General features: G+C 46.6%; 2 protein-coding genes across 3 annotated transcripts in view; one reads left to right on the top strand and one right to left on the bottom strand.

Annotated features, from left to right (window-relative positions):
- TRAPPC12 (trafficking protein particle complex subunit 12) overlaps window positions 1-15740 on the bottom strand; it is a 62047-nt gene extending 46307 nt beyond the window's left edge. Inside the window, exons 1-2 of the mRNA XM_082671976.1 lie at window positions 15683-15740; window positions 6689-7906 (exon numbers count right to left, since the gene is read on the bottom strand). Of these exons, the coding sequence (XP_082528102.1) occupies window positions 6689-7900 (1212 nt within the window). The 5' untranslated portion in view covers window positions 7901-7906; window positions 15683-15740. The remainder of the gene's footprint in view (window positions 1-6688; window positions 7907-15682) is intronic.
- A 3779-nt stretch (window positions 15741-19519) lies between these two features.
- Window positions 19520-22754, top strand: part of EIPR1 (EARP complex and GARP complex interacting protein 1) — an 88461-nt gene continuing 85226 nt past the window's right edge. For both annotated transcript variants that reach the window (XM_082671779.1, XM_082671778.1), the window contains exon 1: window positions 19520-19649. In XM_082671779.1, the coding sequence (XP_082527905.1) occupies window positions 19608-19649 (42 nt within the window). In that variant the 5' untranslated portion in view covers window positions 19520-19607. The remainder of the gene's footprint in view (window positions 19650-22754) is intronic.

The following is a 22754-nucleotide window of genomic DNA, read 5'->3' as shown; positions in this document are numbered from 1 at the left end:
GGGCTGCTCCGGAAAGGCCCCCCCCAGCCTCCACACAGGGGCTCCCTCAGCCCAAGCCTCGGGTTAGACCCGCCTGCACCTGGGCTGAGTGACCGTACGGGCGGACAGATGGGCGAGGCCAGGGGAAAAGGGATCATCCACGGCCAAGTGACCCAGGAGGAACCTGGGAGGAGCCAGGACGAAGGCCCAGGTGCTCAGAGACCAAGCCGCACGTCTCACACAGGGGCAGAGATCTAGAAGCTGCAGTTCTATGATGTTTTTGCTTTCAGAGGGTAAGGTGAAATACTTCAGATGCCAGAACCACAGAAGTGGCTAACTGATCTAGGAGGGATAATTAAAGGGCGGAATAAAAAGAACTCAGCCATATGGCTCCATAAAGCTTTGCACAAATGTCTAACTCCTCTCAGACAAGGAGCTTTATCTGAGCCAGAGGAACTGCGAACCAGGAAAGGGCAAAATCACATCTTCATGCCGCCGAGGGAAGACCCATCTAACTTCTCCATCATTGCAACCGTCTCAGTTAATAGGATCACACTGCGAAAATCTCCTGCCCTTTAAAATTCTGTTAGTTAACACCTGAGTTAGTAGGGAAGTTCCTGAGACACGAACTGACAATCATCTCACCTCTGAAAGCCCAAAGACGCGACAAAACGCCCTAACATGGACTGGCTCTCGCCGTGTCACTCAGCTGAAGGCAGTTCTGACACGGGGGTCACAGCGCCTTTGCCGCAGACCCTCCATGCTCACTGGAGCGAGGGGAGCAAGCTTCCTCCGCAGGATGTCTTGTGAGCTATGCGGGGTGGGATCCACCTAGAACCCCAGGGACCCCTTCCAATCAGCAAACCTTCAGGGGAGGGCACCCAGGGCAGGGGAGCGTGGGGAGACTGAGCGTGAACGAGTCAGATGCTGGATCTCAGCTTGCAGAGGGCCTCCCCCGCTGCAGCGTGGGAACGGCTTCAGCAGTGCCTTCTAAGTTTTAATGGATGAAGTCAAAGCAAAACCCAGAGCAGCTGACTCCCAGAGTACGGGCCTCGGGCTTTACTGTCAGGAAGCCTGACGACACACGCGGTCACAGGCAGTGGTGCTGAAAGGACAGTGGCCCAGCCTCGCCCGGCGCTCTGCCTGGGCACCAACGAGAAACACGGCTGCTCCTCCCGGGAGGGCTCTGTCCTCTTAGTCCCGGGGGAGTGAAACTGCCCAAAAAGACGACATCCCAACAAACAGAAACAAAACAAACTCCAAACTCAAGGTTGTGGAGACATCGGAACCCGCATACGCCGCTGGTGGAATGTAAGACGGTGCAGCCGCTTTGGAAGACAGCTGGGACGTTCCTCAAAGTGTTAACCGCAGGTTTACTATGTAACCCAGCAGTCAGTGGACCCGCACAGTTCAAACCGTGTCGTTCAAGGTCAACCGTATGTGACAACAGAAAGGAGTGGTGCACTGACACATGCTACAATTCGGATGACTCTTGAACATGTTTCCGTGAGAGAAGCCAGTCATGACAGACCACGTGTCGTGTGATTCATCTGTATCAAGTGTCCAGAGAGGAGAATCCAGAGAGACGGAAAGCGGGTCAGTGGTTGCCTGGCGCTGGGGTGGGGTGAAGGGGTGGGGACTGAAAGCAAGGAGGTCTGGGGCTTCCCGCTGGGGTGATGAAAACGTTCCACAAATTGATGTGGTGATGGCCGCACAACTCTGTCAAAAATCTAAAAACCACTGAATTGTAAATTAGATGTGTGAATTATATGGTATGTGAATTGTATCTTAATTAAGCTGTAAAGACAAAAACAGATCTAAACCCCTTTCGTAGGGGGCCCTAAACAGATCGGTATTTAAGGGAAGCTGTTCACTGATACATCAGCTTTAGGACGGCTGCAAAACGGCTTGCACCGGCCACTCCAGACCTTCCCTATCTCACACACACGTTCAACATAGGTCAGCATCCTTCACATCAGGAACCTAAGAAAGGGGAGCCAGGCCCACCTGTGAATGTGGCGAACAAACTCAGCGTCGGCAACTTCTGCTTCTGTCCATCACAGAGTGACCCAGCCTGGGCTTATCGTCCTAATGTAAACAGCTAGAACATGAAAAACACAGACACAACAAGTGTCTTTCGACACAGAGAAGGATGTGATCTGAGACGAGGGAGACGAGGAGTTGAGCTCTTGAACCCAAAGGCAGCTGTGGACGCAGTGGTGTGGGGGTCACACCGAGCACAGGGAACTCGCCGAGCGGGGACTGGCTGGGAGCTGGAGGGCAGCTGGCCGGACCTGGCAGTCAGAGCACCAGACAGGACGGAACCCTACAAAGAGCAGGGCTGGAAAGCCGCATGGGCCCGCGAGGGTACCGCTGAGTGGTAAACGGTGCGTGCGAAGGGTGGACGGGGAGCCGGGACAGGGCTGTGAGCTCACTTGGGGCTGAGATGTCCAGTCCAGGCGACCACTGCAGAGCGCTCTCGGACACACAGGCACTCGGTACAGGCGTCAGAAAGGTCACCCAAGTATGCAAGCTACTCTAACTCACCCTGAGAAGCTAAAAAATAAACCTGAAAAGGATCAAAGGAATCTGCTGGCTAGAACAAAATACAAGTCCTTTTGAAGGAAGATGACAAAATATAGACACTCAACGTTAGGAAATCCACAATATCCACCCTCTGATAAACAATCACTAGACATGTGAAAACACAGGCACACGTGACTCATGACCAAAAGAAAAAGTAAATACAAATAGACTCGGAAATTACAGCACTGATGGAATCTTCAGAATAGAACTGCGCAACAGCTATTATAAATGTGCTCAAAGATCTAAAGTAAAACTTGAACAGAATGAGGAGAGAAAAATATGCAGAAAGGAACTAAAGGGAAATTATAGAGACAAAAAATACAAAAAATTTACTGACTAGCATCAGCTGCAAACTACAAAGTGCAGAAGGAAAGATGAACAAACTGAAGGACAGAATGACAGAATCCCAAACTTAAGTACAAAGAGAAAAATGATTGAAAACAGAAACAGATCTCTAATGACCTCATTAGTAATATCAAGTAATATGTGAAACTGGAGTTCCCAGAAGCAGAGGAGAGAGTGAAAAACAGAAGAGCTAACTGGAGAAGTAATGACCAAAAATGTTCCAAAATTGATGAAAATAATAGAGCCACAAATCCAACAGGGTGAATGAAACCTAAGCAAGATAAACATGAAAGAAAACCATGGGAAGGCACATCAGAATCAAACTGCTGAAAACCAGTGATAAAATCTTAAAACCAACCAGAGGAAAACATATACACTAGGTACAGAAGAGCAAAGATAAAAATTACTACAGACTTCAATCAGCAACGATACCAACTGGCAGATATGGAAGGACACCTTCAAAGTGCTGAAAGGAATAAAGCTGAGTCAACCTCCAAGTCTACGTGTTGTAAACACACTGCATTTCCAGCAAAAAGAGCTTTGATAGTGAAGATGAAATTTCTTCAGACTTAAAGGGGAGAGAATTCGTAGCTAGCAGACCTGCAGGAACAGGTACGTCTTCGGCCATCCGTAGGTTTCCAACACAGGGACTTAGCATGGACCAGGAAAGGGATTTTCACAAACTGTGGGCTTCCCTGATGGGACTCCCGTCAAATCCAAATTGCAGGAAGGGCGAGGGGAAGGGAAGAATCAGGGGGCAGAATCAGACAGGGTGGTGGAAAGGCCCAGTCTCAAGTCTGGACGTTGGGTTTCCAGATCCACCAGCAAGGCCACAGCATTCTGAGTCCCCACCCTACTATCTTCCCTTCACGATCTTACTACCTTTACCACTGACGTTCTGCTGCTTCTAGTTTGCTTATCTCTTCTGTCTCTCTCCCTCCCCCTCCTTTACTCCCCCCCCTCCTTACTGAACAAGCTTCATACAAATATTCTCCAACTTCCATTCTTCACTGGTTCTGAAAATTTCTGAACGATCATTTCCCCACAAACTTTCCATTTATCTCTTTAAGAACACAGGCCATCTAAGACTCTGATTAGTTAAAAATGCCGACATTCCTCTTTTGATGCTATATGGTTGGATGAAGTGTTACACGCTCACCTTCATGGCCTCTAACTTAACTCAGACTGCTATAGAAGTCATTTCATAAGGAAACAATTTAACAATTTTCCCCCAAAATTTTATCCTATAGGAAGGAATTTTTAATTAGGCACCAACAGGTGAGCAATTTGGAAAAATTTCGAGGTGTTTTAGAAGGCTGACTTAGAACAGTGCTGCAACAGTTACAGTGGCACAGGGAGAAACTTGTGAACAGGTAAATCCAACAAATGCTTGGCTGACCTCTTACAAGCCTGGTGTGCACAGTGAGTTAGTAGATGTGTTCTACCCCGATTTTAAGTCCTCTGGCAAATAAACACAGCACTTCCAAGGTAAACCACACAGTTTTTCTTTTCTATCCTGGGAATGAAAAGTTCTTTGAAGGATAGTATACAACTGAAGAGACACAGGTGAAGAAACAAGCAGCACATTTGTTCTATGGGAAAGTCAAAGACATTTTAGGAACTATTCTTAATTCATATTTCAGTTTACCATGAGGTTTCTAAAACAATCACTGTGAATTGCAAGAGGTACGGAAGACATTGCCTTCAGATTTAAAGGAAGCAGAAAGGAAACACGCTGTCTCCTGGCTGGCCGCTAGTGTGGGTCCTGCCCATGCAGTGGGCGCCCCGACCCTGGCTGATCACCCAATGCCCTGCTTATTTCACAGTAGCCACCTGGAAGCTTCAAAGCTGCAGAGGAGCTATCACAGAACCCGTGCTTTTCCCTGGTAGAAAGGGCCTCCATGCCTGATTCAATCTGGGTTAAACTAGGAACGAACATCAGCACTTTGTGTTCCCAACTCAAGAACGACCAACATGCTTCACTGCAGGAGACGACCCAGCCACCCCGGGGCATTCAGCATCCCCGGCCCTGTCCATGAAAGCTCATGTGCTCAGCCCAGCCCTTTAGGCGACCACAGTGAAATACCTCTACATGGTTCTAAATGCACCCTAGGAGCCCTGGGCCTCAGCACCCTGTGCGGAACCACTGGGTTAAGTCATCAAATCCTGAACATCAAATATCCCTGAAATCAGAGTCCATAACTGTGATTCACTGAAAAGACCCTGTGAAGGTAAATTCACGTTCAGTACATTCTGCTTGAGAGGGTGGAGAAGGGGGCTGAGGACAGTGCCTGGTGGGCAGCAAGCCCACAAGGAAGATGCGCTTAGTGAGCAAATACGCTGTAGAGACGGACGTGCAAAATATCTGGAACCTGCAGGCTTTCACTTCAGTTACTGAGAAAAACAGCCAACTGGCCTCACTTCTCCAGCAGCCACTCTACTTCTTATGGGGTTCGGCCTCACGGGGCTCAGGGCTCCACTGCCTGCACCGGGCTTTCTGACCCTGCCAAGTGTGTGGGAAGGGGGACTCCTTCCCCCGCGAGGGCCTGCTGAGGACCGCAGGGTCCTCCTTCAGTTCCCAGAGGAGAGACCCACGCAAGACCTCATGTGGCACAGACACTGATGATCCCACCTGCAACCTGGGCGGGACAAACTACACCTGACATGCAACTGAGCTAACCTCACGTGGACGTACACACATACCTACAAAAACATTATCACGTAAGGCAAGCTACATGCCATCTTATAAAATACGAACCTCATTAAGTATTTTGCTGTAACATCATTTTTATTTTTTCTTTTTTTCACGATAAAAATATTTATTTCAATATAACATCATTTTTAATACCTACGTAAACATTCCACTGAAAAAACAAGATGTGTCAAATGTATTCAACCAGCCTTTTGATAATGGACTTTCAGATGGTTTCAGGTTCTTTGCAATTATAAACCTCACTCTGATGGGCAGCCCAAAAGCTGGGTATTTGTACATCAGTGAGATTATTTCCTTACAAATAATTCCTAAGGGTGGGATTTCTGGGTCAAAGGATATGTGCGTTTGGACGTGTATTTTACAACTTTACTTAAGAAAGTTTGTACCAAATTATCAGTCCCACCAGGGCTGCTTAAGCAGGCTATTTTCTCACATTCTAACAAACATGGAATAATTATAAATAATTTAGACAACAGAAAATGAAAATAACTTTATCACCTTTGATTACTGGTAAGATTGAACTTTTTAATATTGCTATTTACTGTATGTAATATTTATATATTTTTATGACTTATTATTTTGAGGGGCCATTCGTATTTTTTTTTTTTTACCAAATCTATAAGAACTCTTTCTACATCAAGCACATTATATGTACTGCAGATATAGTTTTCCATATCTAAAAAGAGGAACGGGGATTTATCATTTACTAGAGCTCAAATGTCATAAATAAACTGATCACGCAAAGTTCAGAACTACTTCAGAGAACTGTTACGCAAATACCTTGTTAGTACTTATTTCTAAGACTCTGATTAGTACCTAAACCACATTATATCAGAGAAATCAGCAGGGTTCCAAATTACCTAGTGACATCATAAAGATTCCCGCAATCAGAATCTTTGGAACTGCTGAAAAATAAGGGTTTTTCAATCCTTGAAAGGTTTTTTACACATGGATATACATGAAACACAAACAGATGAAAAGCAATGAGCTGTGGACCCAGAATCACCAGTTCTGCTGAGAAGCATCCAGCAGCCCACGTTCGCTCTAAGGCCCCTGTGCTCTCACCTGGATGTTGTCGAACTTGAGGCCCGGCATGGTGAGGTCCTCCTTGCCCACGAACACCGTGCTGCACTGCTGGGTGGTGACTGAAGTCAGCACGCTCCTGGTCGCCTCCCCGGGAATCCAGGCGTCGTTTCTCCGGTCCATCTCGCTCATGCTCAGGGCGGTGGCAAAGGGGTCCTCGCTCCCGGCAAACACAGCCTGGATCTGTGAAAACGGTTTTGGAGACTGAGGAATTTCCAGAGAAGCTGTGGAAACACCTGACTCTGATCTTTCCGTCCCTGGGGAGTAAGAAGGGTCAGCAGAACCCAGGGAGTCTTCCCCCACTGGGGTAGCGGCGAGTGAAGACAAGCTTTCAGGAATCGAAGGGCTGGCGTTGGGATTACTGACGGAGATGAAGGTGGAGGTTGTGAAGGAATCAAAGAAGTCCGAGGCCAAGGAGTTAGTGCTGGTTGTATCGCCAAAAAATTTGCTCAGGCTAGGGCTCGGCTGGACCACCTGAGGAGGGGTCCTGGCGGCCGCTTCGCTCACGCCGCTGAAACTGGGCGATTTCACCATCTGGGACTCGAAGCCATCGCGCAGGACCTGGGGCTGGGAGCCGGCGGGCGGCGGCTGGCTGAAGATGGTGCACATGGGCACCGGCTCGTCTTTGGGGGACGGCTGCCGGGGGGACAGCCCTGATGCCGGCCCCGCTGCGGGCGCCCTCACGTCCCCTGGGCCCAAGTCCTCTGCACCCTCGTGCTCAAAGGTGGGCAGGTCTTTCACCTCCTCTTGCTCTGGGTCTTCCTTCAACGATGCTCTGCTGTCGGGGGTCATGTCCGAGACGTCTTTAGGTGTGTCCTCTCCCTCACTTTCACCATCATCACTCAGAGCGTCCAGCGCTTCTTCATCGACGACGCTTTCCCGTCTGTGATCTGCGCCGCCTTCTGCAGTCTCCACGACATCCTGCAAACAACCCAGGTCCCCCGCGCCATCCTCGCTGTTGTTCGGGGAATCAGAGATGAGGACGCTCTCCATCATGGGCTCGTCGAGCTTGTCCACTAAGTTATTCGAGTCTTCTGACCCAAACTCGTCTCCACCGAGATCAATAGTTTCCTCATGATAGAGGAGCTGCCGCTGGTCTTCCCGGGGCCCTTGCGGAGCCATGTTCTGGGCTGGCCCCTCGGCTGGGCCGCTCTGCTCGGGCGCCTGCTGCTCCGTACCTCTAGCACTCTCCATGGTCACCTGAAACAAATGCACATCAACTCATCAGCTTATATCTCAGTTACTATTACGATGATTTTATCTTACTGAAATTGTTTTTGAATTTATAAAAATGGTGAGTTCGTGTCCTTGTAATGGTGGATACACGTCATTATATACATTTGTTCCAATGCATAGAATGTACCACACCAAGAGAGACAACGTAGACTGTGGACTTCGGGTGATTATGATGTGTCAACACAGGCCCATCAGTTGTAACCAGCGCACCATCTGGCGGGGATGTGGATAATGCGGGAGGCTCTGCCTGTGTCGGGGCAGCAGGGAGATGAGAAGCCTTTGCACCTTCCTCTCAATTTTGCAGGGAATCTAAAACTGCTTTAAAAAATAAAAGTCGGCTAAAAATGTTTATCAGTTTATCAGCTATATATTCAAATGGTTTAAAATTCAACAGCCTCCATTTCTCCAGCCATTTATTTATTTTTGTGGTAAAAGACACATCATATAAAATCTACCACCGCAATCACTGCTAAGTGTATAGTTCAGTGGCATTGAGTACATTCAGTTTGTTGTGCGACCATCACCACCAGCCATCTCCAGAACTCTTCTCATCCTGCAAAACTGAAATAAATAATACAATAAACACTAACTCCCCATCTCCTGCTCCCCCAGCTCCTAGCAACCACCATTCTCTTGTATGTCTCTATGAATCTGACTACGCTAGGGAGGGACCCTAAATATGGTATTTGTGGAATGACGTGGTATTTGTCCTTTTGTGTTTGGCTTATTTCACTGAGCACAATGTCCTCAAGGTTCACCCATGTTATTGCATATGTCGGAATTTCCTTATTTTTAAAAAACGATTATTATTTTTTATTTATTTTCTGCTGTGTCAGGTCTTAGTTGCGGCGTGCAGGCTCTTCACTGCGGCGCGCGGGCTTCTCTCTAGTTGTGGCGTGTGGGTTTTCTCTCTTTAGTTGTGGCGTGCAGGCTCCAGGGCCCGTGGGCTCTGTAGTTGTGGCACGCAGGCTCTAGTTGAGGTGCGTGAGCTCAGTAGTTGCGGCGCGCAGGCTTAGTTGCCCCACAGCATGTGGGATCTCAGTTCCCTGACCAGGGACCAAACCTACGTCCCCTGCATTGTAAGGTGGATTCTTTACCAGTGGACCACCAGGGAAGTTCCAGAATTTCCTTATTTTTAAGGCCGAGTTAATATCCCATTGTATGTACATACCATGTTTATCCATTTATCTGTTGATAAACACTTAGATTACTTCCATCTTTTGACTACTATGAATACTGCTGCTGTGAACATGGGTGTACAAATATTTCTTCGAGACCCTGCTTTCCACTCTTTCGGGTAAAAACCCAGAAGTGGGATTCCTGGATCATTCATGTGGCAGTTGTATTTTTAATCTTGTGAAGAACTACCCAAACTATCTTCCATTAGTTACACCATTTTACATCCCCACCAAGAGTGCACAACGGTTCCCATTTCTCCACATCCTCACTAGCACTAGCTAATTTTCTGTCTTTTTGACAGTAGTCATCCTAACGGGTGTGAGGTCTCAGCCTTTTAAACCCTACTCATTCTTTAAGACGCAGCTGAAGTTCCGCCTCTGCCCTCAAGCCTTCCCAAGACAAGACTACTTCAGCCTATAGTAACAACATATACAAAAATAAACTCAAAGTAGATTAAAGACCTAAATGTAAGACTGGATACTATAAAACTCCTAGAGAAACACACAGGCAGAACACTATTTGACATAAATCGCAGCAATATTTTGGATCTGTCTTGGAAGTCAAAGGAAAAAAAAGCAAAAATAAACAAATAACTAAACTTAAAAGTTTTTGCACAGCAAAGGAAACCTTGACAAAAGGAAAAGACAACCAACTGAATGGGAGAAAATATTTGCAAATGATATGACTGATAAGGGATTAATATCCAACACATATAAACAGTTCATACAACTCAACATCAAAAAATCAAACAACCCAATTGAAAAATGGGCAGAAGAACCAAACAGACATTTTTCCGAAGAGGAAATGCAGATGGCCAACAGGCACATGAAAAGATGCTCAACATCGCTAATCATCAATGTAAATCGGAACCACAGTGAGATACCACCTTACACCTGTCAGAATGGCTATCATCAAAAAGAACACAAAAAATGTTGGCAAGGGTGTGGAGAAAAGGGAACCCTCCTGCACTGTTGGTGGGAATGTAAGTTGGTGCAGCCACTGTGGAGAACAGTATGGAGGTTTCACAAAAAATTAAAAATAGAACTACCATATGAGCCAGCAATTCCACTCCTGGGTATATATTCAAAAAAAGAAAAAACACTAATTCAAAAAGATACACGTACCCCAATGTTCACAGCAGCATTATTTACAATTGCTAAGATATGGAAGCAGCCTAAGTGTCCTTCAACAGATGAATGGATAAAGAAGATGTGGTATGTATGTATGTGTGTATATACATACACACACACACACACACGTACACACAATGGAATACTACTCAGCCATAAAAAAGAACAAAAATTTTCTATTTGAAACAACATGGATGGACTTGGAGGGCATTACGCCAAGTGGAATAAGTCAGAGAATGGCAAATACTGTATGATGTCACTTATTTGTTGAATCTAAAAAATACAACAAACAAGTGAATATAACAAAAAAAGAAGCAGACTCATAGGTACAGAGAACAAACTAGTGGCTACCAGCAGGGAGCGGGAGAGGCAATACAGAGGTGGGGGCATGAGAGGTACAAACCACTGGCTATGAGACAGGCTACAAGGATGTATTGCACAACACGAGGAATATAGCCAATATTTTGTAATAACTGTAAATGGACTGTAACCTTTAAAAATTGTATCAAAAGAGAAAAAAACAAAAAAAGTAACTATACTCAGCTGGTCTCTAGGTAAGATTACTTTTTTCTCTGTCAACACTTTCATCACAGTATTGCAAATTAGCTCTCTTTCCCTTTTATAGCCTGGACCACCCTGAGATCCAAAAGCAAGATTACTTTAAAGTAGGTTCAAAGTTAAACATTTTGGAGAAGTTTCTTGACCAGCATAGTCAGTTACTAATTCCCCATTTACTACATATTCACTTAATAATTATTAGCTATAAATAAGTCAAAAATACAATGAAAAGGAACGAAAGCCCCTTTACTTGTAATGTTTCACAGCTCCAATGGGAGGCTGCCTCAGGAACATCAGAGTGGACGAACCCCAACGTGTAAGGCTCTTCCCTGGTCCTCCCCAGGCAGGACACGAAGACTAAGCATGAAGACCACGGAACGGCAATGACTTTGTTTAACCTTTGCAACAGCCAGACGAGACAGGCATCGGCTGCCCCAAAATACAGATGAGGACGCTAAGAACCAGAGAAGTGATGGGACTCATCTGACCAGGAATGGAAGCAGGGCCCCTGACTAAGCCCCTGAGGACTCAAGTACCCCGCGCCCACACAGTGCCCGGGAGATGCCAGGAACCACTGCTGGTTAACCGGGCCCTTCTCGGAATAAAAACAGTGCAGATGATAATGCCAGATGCCCCGTTACTACGTTAATGGACACCTGTGAAAAACTGTATGATATAAGGTCCAATACATACAATTACAGGAGAAGGTGAAGAGTATCAAAACTGGCAAAATCACACAGATACCTTCTTTATATGCAGGGAAAAGTGGAGAAAAGTCTACTCTTAAAGTAAGCAGAAGTCACTGCCAGGTTAATTGGTGTGTATTACAAGATACAGAGAAAGACAGACTAAAATGGGGGGACCTAGGAAAGACTGCACAGATGACCTTGAGCTGCTTCTCACCAGGCAACGCAATGAGAGAAGACTCATCACTATCGAGACCCATTCATTATGCGGACTGGATCATTACAGCAAGAAACAACTGCTTAAGCAATAATTAAAGAAACCCAGATTGAAACTATGATTTCAAAAAATGTGACCTGCGAAATAGGCAAAGATTTTTAGAAGTGACAGTTCTGGGGAATTTTAGGGAAACTTACTTATTGGCAAGGGGAATGCAACCTTTCTGAAGAACAGCTTGGCAAGGAATAAAACTCTGACAAGCAATTCTGCGTTTAGCAACTCACCTAAAATTCTTGTTTTTAAAGAAATCATCTTCTGAAAGGAAGAAAGCTAAGAGGAACGCTCTTTCAAGTCAATGCTTAAGTCTGTAACTATGTTTTGAGTCTCCCCAGTAACCTTGTTGCTAATCCAATCTCATTTAGAAAATCAATGTCACCTGTTTCCTAGTGACACTGTTTACACAGATGTCACCCAGCCCAGAGTAAAAATTAGGTTGTTTTTACCTTAATTTCCGAATGGAAACTACACATTCATCAGAAACATCGCCAAAGGACTGGGCTGAGACGCCCTGCAAGTCAGGGCTCATTGCTCGCCGAGCGCCAGTGTCTCAGACACCAGCTACATTGAGGCTACATTACTGGCTCTCAAGGAGATGACAGAGAGGAAACTAAGTAACTGTGACACACACGCCGCTCTGGCCCCAGGAAAGAGGGCTGTCTATGGAACGGGACAGCGGTGAGAGCTCCGTCTCGGCTTTCTGACTCCTTTCACTGGAATACCTTAGAAGGTTCTTGCTCCTTTCCCTGACTCTTCTGAAGGCCCCTTTTCTATAAACAACTTTTATTAAACTGGAGTGGATACAATGTTTATAACACCTACTTCCCCTCCTTTTCTGGGCTAATATTCTGAGATTTGTCACACCCTTGTTTTTCCTTAATTTTCCACGTTTGTTTCCTCAGACGTGTTAGATTTCTCAGTTTTTTCCTTAGTTTCCCCTCCCCACTTTTAACCTGAGACCCAACCCTGTAAGTGGCGTGAAGCTGTGATTCACTCATCTTTGCTGACGATGCTCTACTGGGTGACGGTTCCACAGCCTAAGATCTATTCTTCTGTTGATGGATATTTGAGGTGTTAGGTCTGTGAATCTACAGACAGTGCTGTCATGAATATCCTTGTACACGTCTCCCGCTGTACGTGTGAAAACTCCTTCGTGACATTATTAAAAGTTAAGCGTGTGCGGTGGGTCATTCATGGAGAATACACCTCTTTATCAGATAACGCCAAATTGCTTTCCTAGGTGGTTGTACCAAGTTACACACTTAGTAGCGGTGTGTAAATAGTCTTCTTGTTCCACACATTCACCTACACTTGATATCGTCAGACTTCATAATATCAAGATGATATTAAAAATTCCTACAAATCAATAGGATTACGGACGATCCAACAGAAAAATATTTTGCACAAAGATTTGAACAAGGTGAAAGGGACACACATTTCACAAGCACGTGTCCTGTGACTCCAACAGCCATTCAACTTGATTTTTCTAGAATGATTCCACTTTACACCCGTGGTTGCAGTAAAATTAAGCACCTCTTTTCACTCTCAAGAGTCCTGGTTGAGACAAAAATGGTCCTACTACTTACGTATCACGGAGGAACTCCTGCACATGGGCACCAAAAGTTATGACCATGAACGTCACAAACAGAAAATAGAAACAAAATGCCGCCCCCTTTTCAAAGCCCCCAAAATAAAAAATCTGGAAAGAACCACTGCCCATAGGTACCATAATAAACAGCAGTATTTTCAAAAATGGAATACTAAACAGCAGTGAAAACGAATGAGCCATCCTATAGTGAATGCAACAATGTTTGAATCTCACACATCTGATTCTGCACCCAGAACCGGTAGAAAAATAAACAGTATGATTTTCCATATAAAGTTCAAAACATGAAAATGAAACAATATACTATTTTAGGAATACAAACACAAAAACAAGGTGATAATAACACCCAATTCGGTTGGGGAGGAGCTTGGAAGTGACAGCAAGGGGAGGTTTGATGGGGGAGGGACCCATGAGAGTCTAAGCCACTGGCAGCACTAGTGACAGAAGACGGTGTCGGGTCTGCACTTGAACTTTGTGTTTTCCATGTATGTTACATGCAGTTTTTACATTTCATAATCTAAAAATGGAAAAGCATATGAATCTGTTCTTGATTTGCATGTGATATAAATCTTTGCTTCTCTTACTATTGATTTAATGAATTTTATGAAATCATAGACATGGTTTTAAGCCTATGTCAGCACCAAAATGCTAGCAAAGAAATCGGATTTTCTCTTTGTCCAGTTGAGTTCTTTGCACAATGAGCTTAATTAATGCCTTAAAATATTTTTAAAGTACTAACTTTAAGTGATTTAAATTCACTAAGAATAATGAAAACTACTGCTGTTCAGGCCCCCTTTCTGGACATAAGACTCTGCAATTACAAATCTTTTACCAGATTGCAATAATGTAAACCGTATTCCCATGAAAGAACTATGCCATGAGGTAGGAATCCAATTAGCACATATTTATAAAAGCCCCATGTAAAGAACACCCACCACAGATCAAGCATTTTACATGAGTTATCATAGTTAATCCTTAGGATCAACTCACAAAGCATTAGCTCCATCATACAGCAGAGAAAGTCAAGGGATTTGCCCAAAGCCACAGTACCAATACTTGATGCTGACAGGATTCCAACAGTTTTTCTGCCTCTGCTCTCCTTGTAAGGCTCCTAGACAGGTCGTGACCGAGAGCCGCAGGCGGAGGCACAAAGCGCTCTGAGTAACTGCTTGAGTCTTAGCTTCACTGATAAATAAGGTGACCTTTGAAAATGATTTAATCCTTTAGCCTCGGCTTCCTCATCTGTAAACTGGGATAATGAAGATTAAATAGCAACGGATGCCCAGGAACTTTTTAAACTGTGATGAGCTGCACATAAACATAGTAATTACAAGTTTAATGACGAAGCAGCGTGGTAACACAGTCTTGGAACGGTGAAGATCCTGTCTGAAATCACAGGATGTGCGGACTGGTGAATTTTATCCTATTTGAAGTCCTCAATCCCTTCTCCCAGCCCATCACACAGGGGCCCTAACTCGCTGTATGCCACCCAGTACAACCTTCTGAATTGACGAAAAGAAACAAGAAGTATTTAAATACAGTGTTTTCCAGTAGCTATAAAGAGATATGGCAGGTCCAAGGAAATGTTTCATTGGGGTCAAACTCTTTTGTGGATGAGGGTGAGGAAAACAGGCATATTTTAAAGCACATCTTTAAGCCTTATGCTCTTTTACAATAAAAGTGTTTTCAAATCTTCCCAGTATATGCACTCTTACCAGTCAGCTCTGTCCTGGATGCTGTCCTGGAAGGAATCAGCCAACATTTACAAGACTTACATGCTTTTACACAAACCACCGCATTTTGCCCGCACAATACTGAGTCTGGTCGGGCGAGTCACTGTGAACGTCCACCTGCCGGAGAGTAAACCAGGACTAAGAAGTCACTGAGGGCCACGGCTGGGACCTGGGCCGCAGACCCCTCCCCAGCTTTCGGTGCCAAGCATTGGGGGCTGCTCCGGGGGTGTGCAGCCAACGGCCGCCCCCGGAAGGGAAGGCCCGCGCTGCGGACCCGGCAGGACCAGCTTGGGCTTGGCGGGAGGAGGGACAGAGACGAGACCCCGGGGAGGAAACACCCTCGGAGAGGAGAGACCTCCGGGGAGGAGAGCCCCCGGGGAGGAAACCCCGGGGAAAAGAACTCCCGGGAGGAGACACGCCCGGAGAGGAGAGACCCGGGGAGAAGAACCTCGGGGAGGACACCCCGGGGAGGAGACCCGGAGAGAAGACCCCCGGGGGACTGTGTCTGAGGGCCGGCGGGGCTGCGGTTAGGGACAGCACGACCCCCTCCCTACAGCCCGGGCCCTGTCCTCACCTGCCACCGGCCCCCTGGGGTTGGAGAAAGGTCACCTACAGCCGTAACCCGGGGGCAAGAAGGATAGAGGAAGCCGGGAAAGAGTGACTGGAATCGACGCCTCCTGCGGCTTCTGCGCCTGCGCGCGCCTGCTCCCGCGCATGCCCAGTGCAGGAGCCAAGCGCCCGGCGCGTTTCCGGTTCATGCATTGGTGGGCGGGGCGTGGGCCCCAAGGTGGGGATCGGGGGCGGGGAATGCGCGGGGGAAGTTCAGCCCTTCCCTGGGACTGGGGAGGGAAATCGTTGTGACCTTCAGAGGCAACAAACAAACCTGTGGCAGAGGGGCAGCTGGAAGGGAGATGGTTAAGCTCTTTATTTTCCTGGCCAAAGCACCCTAGAAACATTTATTTTCAGGGATTTGTCTTTGTGCCTATATGTATTTTCAACTTTTCCTGCCATGCATCTGTACTACTGTGTAACCACATTAACGATAAAAATGCTAATAATAATACGAATAATGGCTGGGTGGATTTAATCCAGCAGTATGAAGATCCTGCATTCCTTAGCGCCGCAACTTAATCTTAGGCAAACGGTGCCGGTGAATAGGATGCCCACGTCTGTGCCTCTGCTTCCTTGATTTCTGGTGTAACCACCCAGATCTCTTCGTTCATCCAAGGATTCCTAACTAGCTTAAGTACCAGGCACAGCGCTAGGCGCTGGAGCACAACTAAGCCAAACCAGACCCAGCCAATTCTTTATTCTTATTTTTTAATGATTTAAAATATTTTATTTTTGACAAATAAAAATCGTATATATTTAAGGGGTACAACATGATGTTTTGATATCTTACCTAAGTGTCCATCATCGGATGAATGGATAAAGAAGATGTGGCACATAAAAAGAAACGAAATTGAGTTATTTGTAGTGAGGTGGATGGACCTAGAGTCTGCCATACAGAGTGAACTCAGAAAGAGAAAGACAAATACCGTATGCTAAAACATATATATGGAATCTAAGAAAAAAAATGTCATGAACCTAGGGATAAGACAGGAATAAAGACACAGATCTACTAGAGAATGGACTTGAGGATATGGCGAGGGGGAAGCGTAAGCTGTGACAAAGTGAGAGAGTGGCATGGACATATATACACTACCAAACATAAAATAGATAGCTAGTGGGAAGCAGCCGCATAGCACAGGGAGATCAGCTCAGTGCTTTGTGACCACCTAGAGGCGTGGGATAGGGAGGGTGGGAGGGAGGGAGATGCAAGAGGGAAGAGATATGGGAACATATGTATATGTATAACTGATTCACTTTGTTATAAAGCAGAAACTAACACACCATTGTAAAGCAATTATACTCCAATAAAGATGTAAAAAAATTTTATTTTTGACAAATAAAAATCGTATATATTTAAGGTGTACAACGTGATGTTTTGATATATCTATACATTGTGAGATGATGACCACAATGGAACTAATGAACTTATTCATCACCTCACTTATTTCCCATTTTCTGTGTTTGTGGTGAAAACACTTGAAATCTACTCTCCACAAATTTCAATTATAGTATATTTTTTTAAATTGGAGTATAATTGCTTTACAACGTTGTTAGTTTCTGCTGTACAACGAAGTGAGTCAGCTGTATGTATACATATATCCCCTCCCTCTTGGACCTCCCACCATCCCACCCATCTAGGTCATCACAGAGCACCAGGCTGAGCTTCCTGTGCCTTATAGCATGTTCCCACTAGCTATCAAGTATAGGATACATTATTATTAACTATCTCTCCAGAACTTATTCATCTTACAATTGAAAGTTTGTACTTTTTGATCAATATCTCCCCTTTCTCCCACCCCTCAGCCTCTGGTAACCGCCATTCTGCTCTCTGTTACAATGATTTCAACTTCCTCTTTTAGATTCCACATGTATGTGGAATCATACTGTATTTGTCTTTCTGTATCTGGCTTATTTCATTTAGCACAATGTCCTCTAGGTTCATTCATGTTGTCACAAACGACAGGACCTCCTTCATTTTAAGGTTGAATAATATTTCATTATATATATAAAAAAACATTGACCAGCTTAAACTGCTTATTCTCCTTAAATTGATTAATCAAACCTTGAGTTATTTTACAGACAGCACTGCACGTGTCTCCAGGATGACCCCCAAAGAATCTTCAGTCTACAGAACTCAAATAGAAATGTCACTGGAGCCCTTTATGAGGCAAGAAATCTTTCACTAAGGAAAATCTGGGTTCCAGCAGCACCGGTAGTTTATATGGACTGATTTGAGGCTAACCAATCAGCTTTCAAGTTTGAAATTTCCCTAACCCCTTAAATTTCACCCTGAACCTTGGACTGGGGAGACTGATTTGAGACCTGTCTCCCATTTCCTTACTGGTCAACCTCACAATAAAGATCATTCTTTTCTCAAAAGCTGGTACCATAGTATTGTCTTCTATGGGCATAAGGCAGTGAGCCCTTGCTGAGTGTGTGCATACACACACACACACACACACTCACACACATTTAGGTTGTTTCCATGTCTCAGCTACTGCAAATAATCCTGCAGTGAACATGGAGTGCAGATATCTCTTCAAGATAGGGATTTCATTTTCTTCGGATCTCAAAAGTGGGATTGTGAGATCATATGGTAGCTCTATTTTTAATTTTTTGAGGAGTCTCCATAGTGTTTACCATAGTCGATGTATCCTTTTACATTCTCATCAGCAGTGTACAAAGGTTCCCTCTTCTCCAACCCTGCCAACACTTAACTTTTAACTTTTTGGTGACAACCATTATAACAGGTGTGAGGTGATAGCTCGTTGTGGTTCATTTGCATTTCCCTGACGATCAGCGATATCAAACATCTTTTCATATACCTATTCCAGACCTCGTTATTTGAAACAAAGATTAAGGGAAGAGGGAAAAGTTAAATGGTCACACAGATGGAGGAGAGGTGCATGGTCCTGGAAACCTATGGGACCCAGGTTAGTGAAGGAGGTTCAGCTATGGGGATTTTGGGGCTCCATGCAATGTCATTCCTGTCTGCCAAAGGCATTGCCTAATGTCAAGGCAGGCACTTTGGGAGTACTGCCTGAGCGGGGCAACCTCTCCAGCATGACAGTCCTTGGAGATCCAGTGACCCCAGGATCTTCCCACCAGGCTCCCTACAGAGGCAAATGCTGCCAAACAATGCCAGTGGTTCGATACCAGGCATCACCCCAGCCCTGGCAGTGCGATCCCTTGGCCACGCCACACACACCGCCTGGCACCTGCAGATATGAACTAGCCCGGTCCCTGACTTTAAGGATCCTGGGCCCGGCCTACCTAAGTCTGACAGGCCAGACACATACCCTAGCCCCCCAACTTAACCCCTCTGTGCCCTCAACTGTCACTGAAATTTGCAGCGGCCCATCTGTAAAATGTAAGAATGATGCCTTAGCCGTAAGGCTGGAGCGAAGAACTTAACGACAGTGCCTACAAAGCATGCGTCCCGGCGCCCAGCCGTCCAACGACAGCGTCACAGCCTCAGGGAAGCCATTCCCTCTGGGGCGATGGAGCAGGGAGAGGCCCGAGCTGCAGACCGCCGGGCGGCCGTAACTGCGAGCCGGGCCGGGCCGGCTGCGCTCCGCCCCCGCCTCCCTGCGGGAGTCCCCAGGCCGGTCGTCCCCTCGCGGTCCCATTCTCCGGGGCCTGGGAGCTGAGAGCCCGGATGGGAGCCAAGTGGGCATGCGCACAAGCCCGGCGCTGCCGCCATTGGCCGCCAGCGAGGAGCGCATTGATGACTCATCAGGAAAACACCGGAAGTGAGCCCTACGGGAGCCGGGGTGGGCCAGAAAGCGTTCCGGTTTGGCGCTGCCGGGGCTGGAGGGAATGAATGGACGCTGAGGTGGGGCGCACCCGCTCCGGGGACCGGCCTTAGGCGAGTGCGCCGCCGCAGCATGGAGGACGACGCGCCGGTGATCTACGGCCTGGAGTTCCAGGTGGGTGACAGGAGGGCCCAGCGACGTCGGTGCAGCCGAGGTCACTGGGGATTCGGGGGACCAGAGGCCCTGGTCATCCAGGACGGGCCGGGGGCTTGCGTGACACACGGGGGGCGCAGCGGTTCTGCCCGCGACCCCCCGGTTTGGGAGCCCCCGCCGCCTCCCCTCAGCCCCGGGCGTTCCTTGTGGCCTAAGTCTCACCACTCACTTCGGTGTATTTGCCTGTGTACCTTTCCTCCAGCATTGGCGTTCCTGGAAGCATGCACTCTATTTTTTTCTTTTTTATGTTAAAAGAAGTAGCTGATTTTTGCATTTGTTTACTTTACACAGCTCTGTGGGCCATGGCTTTCTTGAATTTGAAGAACCATTACTACAGTAAACATAAAAGAACCGAAAGTTATAGTGGAGGTTTGGTTGTCAGTGATGTTTAAATCACTGTGGAGAACAGTTTACATAGAAGATGGGAATCTGATTATTGACCATTGACTGAAGGTAATGAGGCTTGGAGGGTAAAATGAGGCACCACTGTGCAAATAAGAGGCAGAAGACCGGCACAGAGGGGCCCTTAAAATGAGAAAATGCCAAGCACATCCGTGTTTCTGCAACGTTTTGACTTGTGTTCATGATTTTAGCTCTTTTTCTTTTTGTGTATTTAAAATTTTTAAAACAAGTAATTCTTACGAGTTGTTTAAGCAGTCAGTGGCTGAAAATCTGATTAAAAATCAGCCAGCCCTAAGCACTCCCTTTCCATCTTCTCTGAGTTCTTGAGAACAACCACTTTCAACATTTTAAAAAGCGTTTCTTCTAGTCTTTACCTTCGTGCTTTTATCTCTCGATATAACCTGGCGACTGGATGGCATGGCACGTGAGGATTTTTGGCTTTTTCTATGCTCTCCTGTCTTCCTTCAGACTCCCAATATAGTTAATTACAATCTTTTGCCAAATCTATACTCAGGTTTCTCGTTTTTCTAATTACATTGTTGACTGCTGGTTCAAGTAGGGTTCCATGACTTGTTTAGCCAGCTTTTCAGGATTTTTGCGCAGAAAAAATTTGAATTTTAAGTCGAGTACCTTACCTTATCTTTGTGTGCGTGTCCTGGATTGCCTGGTTAGTGCTGTCCTTACTAGCTGTGCACCCGGTGCCGGTTTCTCCTCCCAGAGTTTCCCCTTCCTTGTCCTGCATCCCTTTGAGCCAAGTGCCCAAGTTCTTGTGTTTCTATTACCATAACCTAGATGGTCTTGGGTGTGCTGTTCCTTTCACACTTGCTCCACAAGATGATGACTGGAAATCTGTTTACACTATAAAGACAAGTAATATATCAAATCTTGGGTGAGTTTTAGGACCCTTTTTCTTAAAGGGTGGAAGATTATTTTAAAGGACGTACAGGAACTGTGATCAAATAGCCAGTGGATCTGCTGCTTCCAACCCAATGCACGAAGACACTGCATTTTAACAGTGCCAAATTTAAGCACAAAGCCATCTTGTAGTTTCATTCTATAGGTTTGTTGTGTCTTCAGATATTGCATACATTATTCGTTGGGGTTTCTGTCTTTGCGTCCTTCCAGCATTGGGTCTGGTTTTCAGTTCCTCCAGCTGTGTCGACTCAGGTTCAGTTGTCTGGGGTTGTCTTGCCTTCCCTCTCTAGTCTTTTCTCGCTTGTGAAGAGGTGATTGCTCCATTGAGTTCTGTAGGTGAGTGTCCGTGTGTATAATCACGGGCTCTGGCTCTTCTGTGGCAGCATCCGCCTAATGCTTGCATCTTCTGACGCCTTTTCCCGTTGTCTCCTCCCCTCCCCCTCCCCATGCCTCCTCGTGGTGCCCTTGCAGGGCTCCCTTGCTGGCCCCTAGATCATGTCCAGGGCTGAGCCCTTGCGTGCAGCAGCTCGCTGTAGGCTCTGTAGGTGGAGGTGGGCCAGGCCCGGGCCGACAGGAGTTCTTGCAGCTCAGGGCTTTGTTGAGTAAACCCTTTAGCTGGCATTTACCCCGAGGCCAAGGCGTCTGGCAGAGTCCGGCTTCCCACTCCGTCCCACGGAGCCCCAGGCTGCTCCCGAGGAGATGCCAGTCCGTCCCCAGCCCTGCTCTTGTTCTTGCCCCGGCGTGTGCAGGGCACCTGTTTCTGCCACCCCCTCCGGGCGGTTCCTGGTGTTGTCCCCGCCTGTGTCTGGGTGTCGCGGCCAGCGTCCTCTGCGGCGTCTTCTCTCAGCTGGGGCCTTGGCCGCCTCGGAGGCTTTGTTCTCAGGCGCGTTTGGATTACAGATGTTTCCACATTTCACTGAAGACAGAGTTTGTGTTTGTGCTCTTCATTTTCCTTCCTGCTTTTGTATGATTTCCCAGAGTCTGAGAAGAGAGGAGAGAAGCCTTCGCCACTGTTTGAAAAGTGAGCTCCAGACTTGGCTGGGCGAGGTGTCTGGGGCAGGCGGCGGGCGGGCACAGGAGCGCCAGCGGGCTCAGGTCACCTGAGATCCACTCAAGGGCTGAGGTGACTTGGAGCTCCAGGCTGAGCAGGTTCCTCTCGCTCTAGTTCGCCCTCGCGCCTGGCCTGTGACCCGGGCTGGGGAGGGTCCCACCCCAAAGCCTCGCGCTCTGCTGGCCCCTCCTCCCCCCAGGATCCTGCACTCCGCTCGCCCAGCTCTGGGAGCCTGTAAGACGCTCTCCTCAGCATCACCGCTTAGCCGCCTGTTCCAAATTGATGAGGGCCTCCAGGCGAAAGTGGGTAGGAGGTCAGCCCTCCTCTAACTTCTCTCCTTACCTGGAGCTTGCATTTCCCGACTGGCAGCTTTCTGAAGCCTTGAAACAAACTCAAGCTTTTTGGTTTAGTTTCTCCAGCTGGCTCTGCAGGAGACTTGGCCTAAACCACCTGTTCTGCCATCACTGGGAGCCATTTTCTGCTCTGTTATTGAAGAATAATTTGTTCAACCAATCAATTACTGTTGAAAATAAATAATGGTTTTGTTAAAAAACACAATTTATATCTTTATTGCTTAATTTTTGTGCCCACTTACAGTTGTTTCCAGATATACTTTGGAAATGGAATTGTGTCACAAAGTGTATAAGAGTTGAGGGCTCTTTGTGCATGGTTCTAAATTGCCTTGCAGGCGCTCTGTA

The sequence above is a fragment of the Grampus griseus genome (genome assembly GCF_964374135.1).
Source record: "Grampus griseus genome assembly, chromosome: 15".
NCBI lineage: Eukaryota > Metazoa > Chordata > Mammalia > Artiodactyla > Delphinidae > Grampus > Grampus griseus.
Note: the sequence above shows the minus strand (reverse complement) of the source record. Positions and strands in the feature narration are given on the sequence as shown.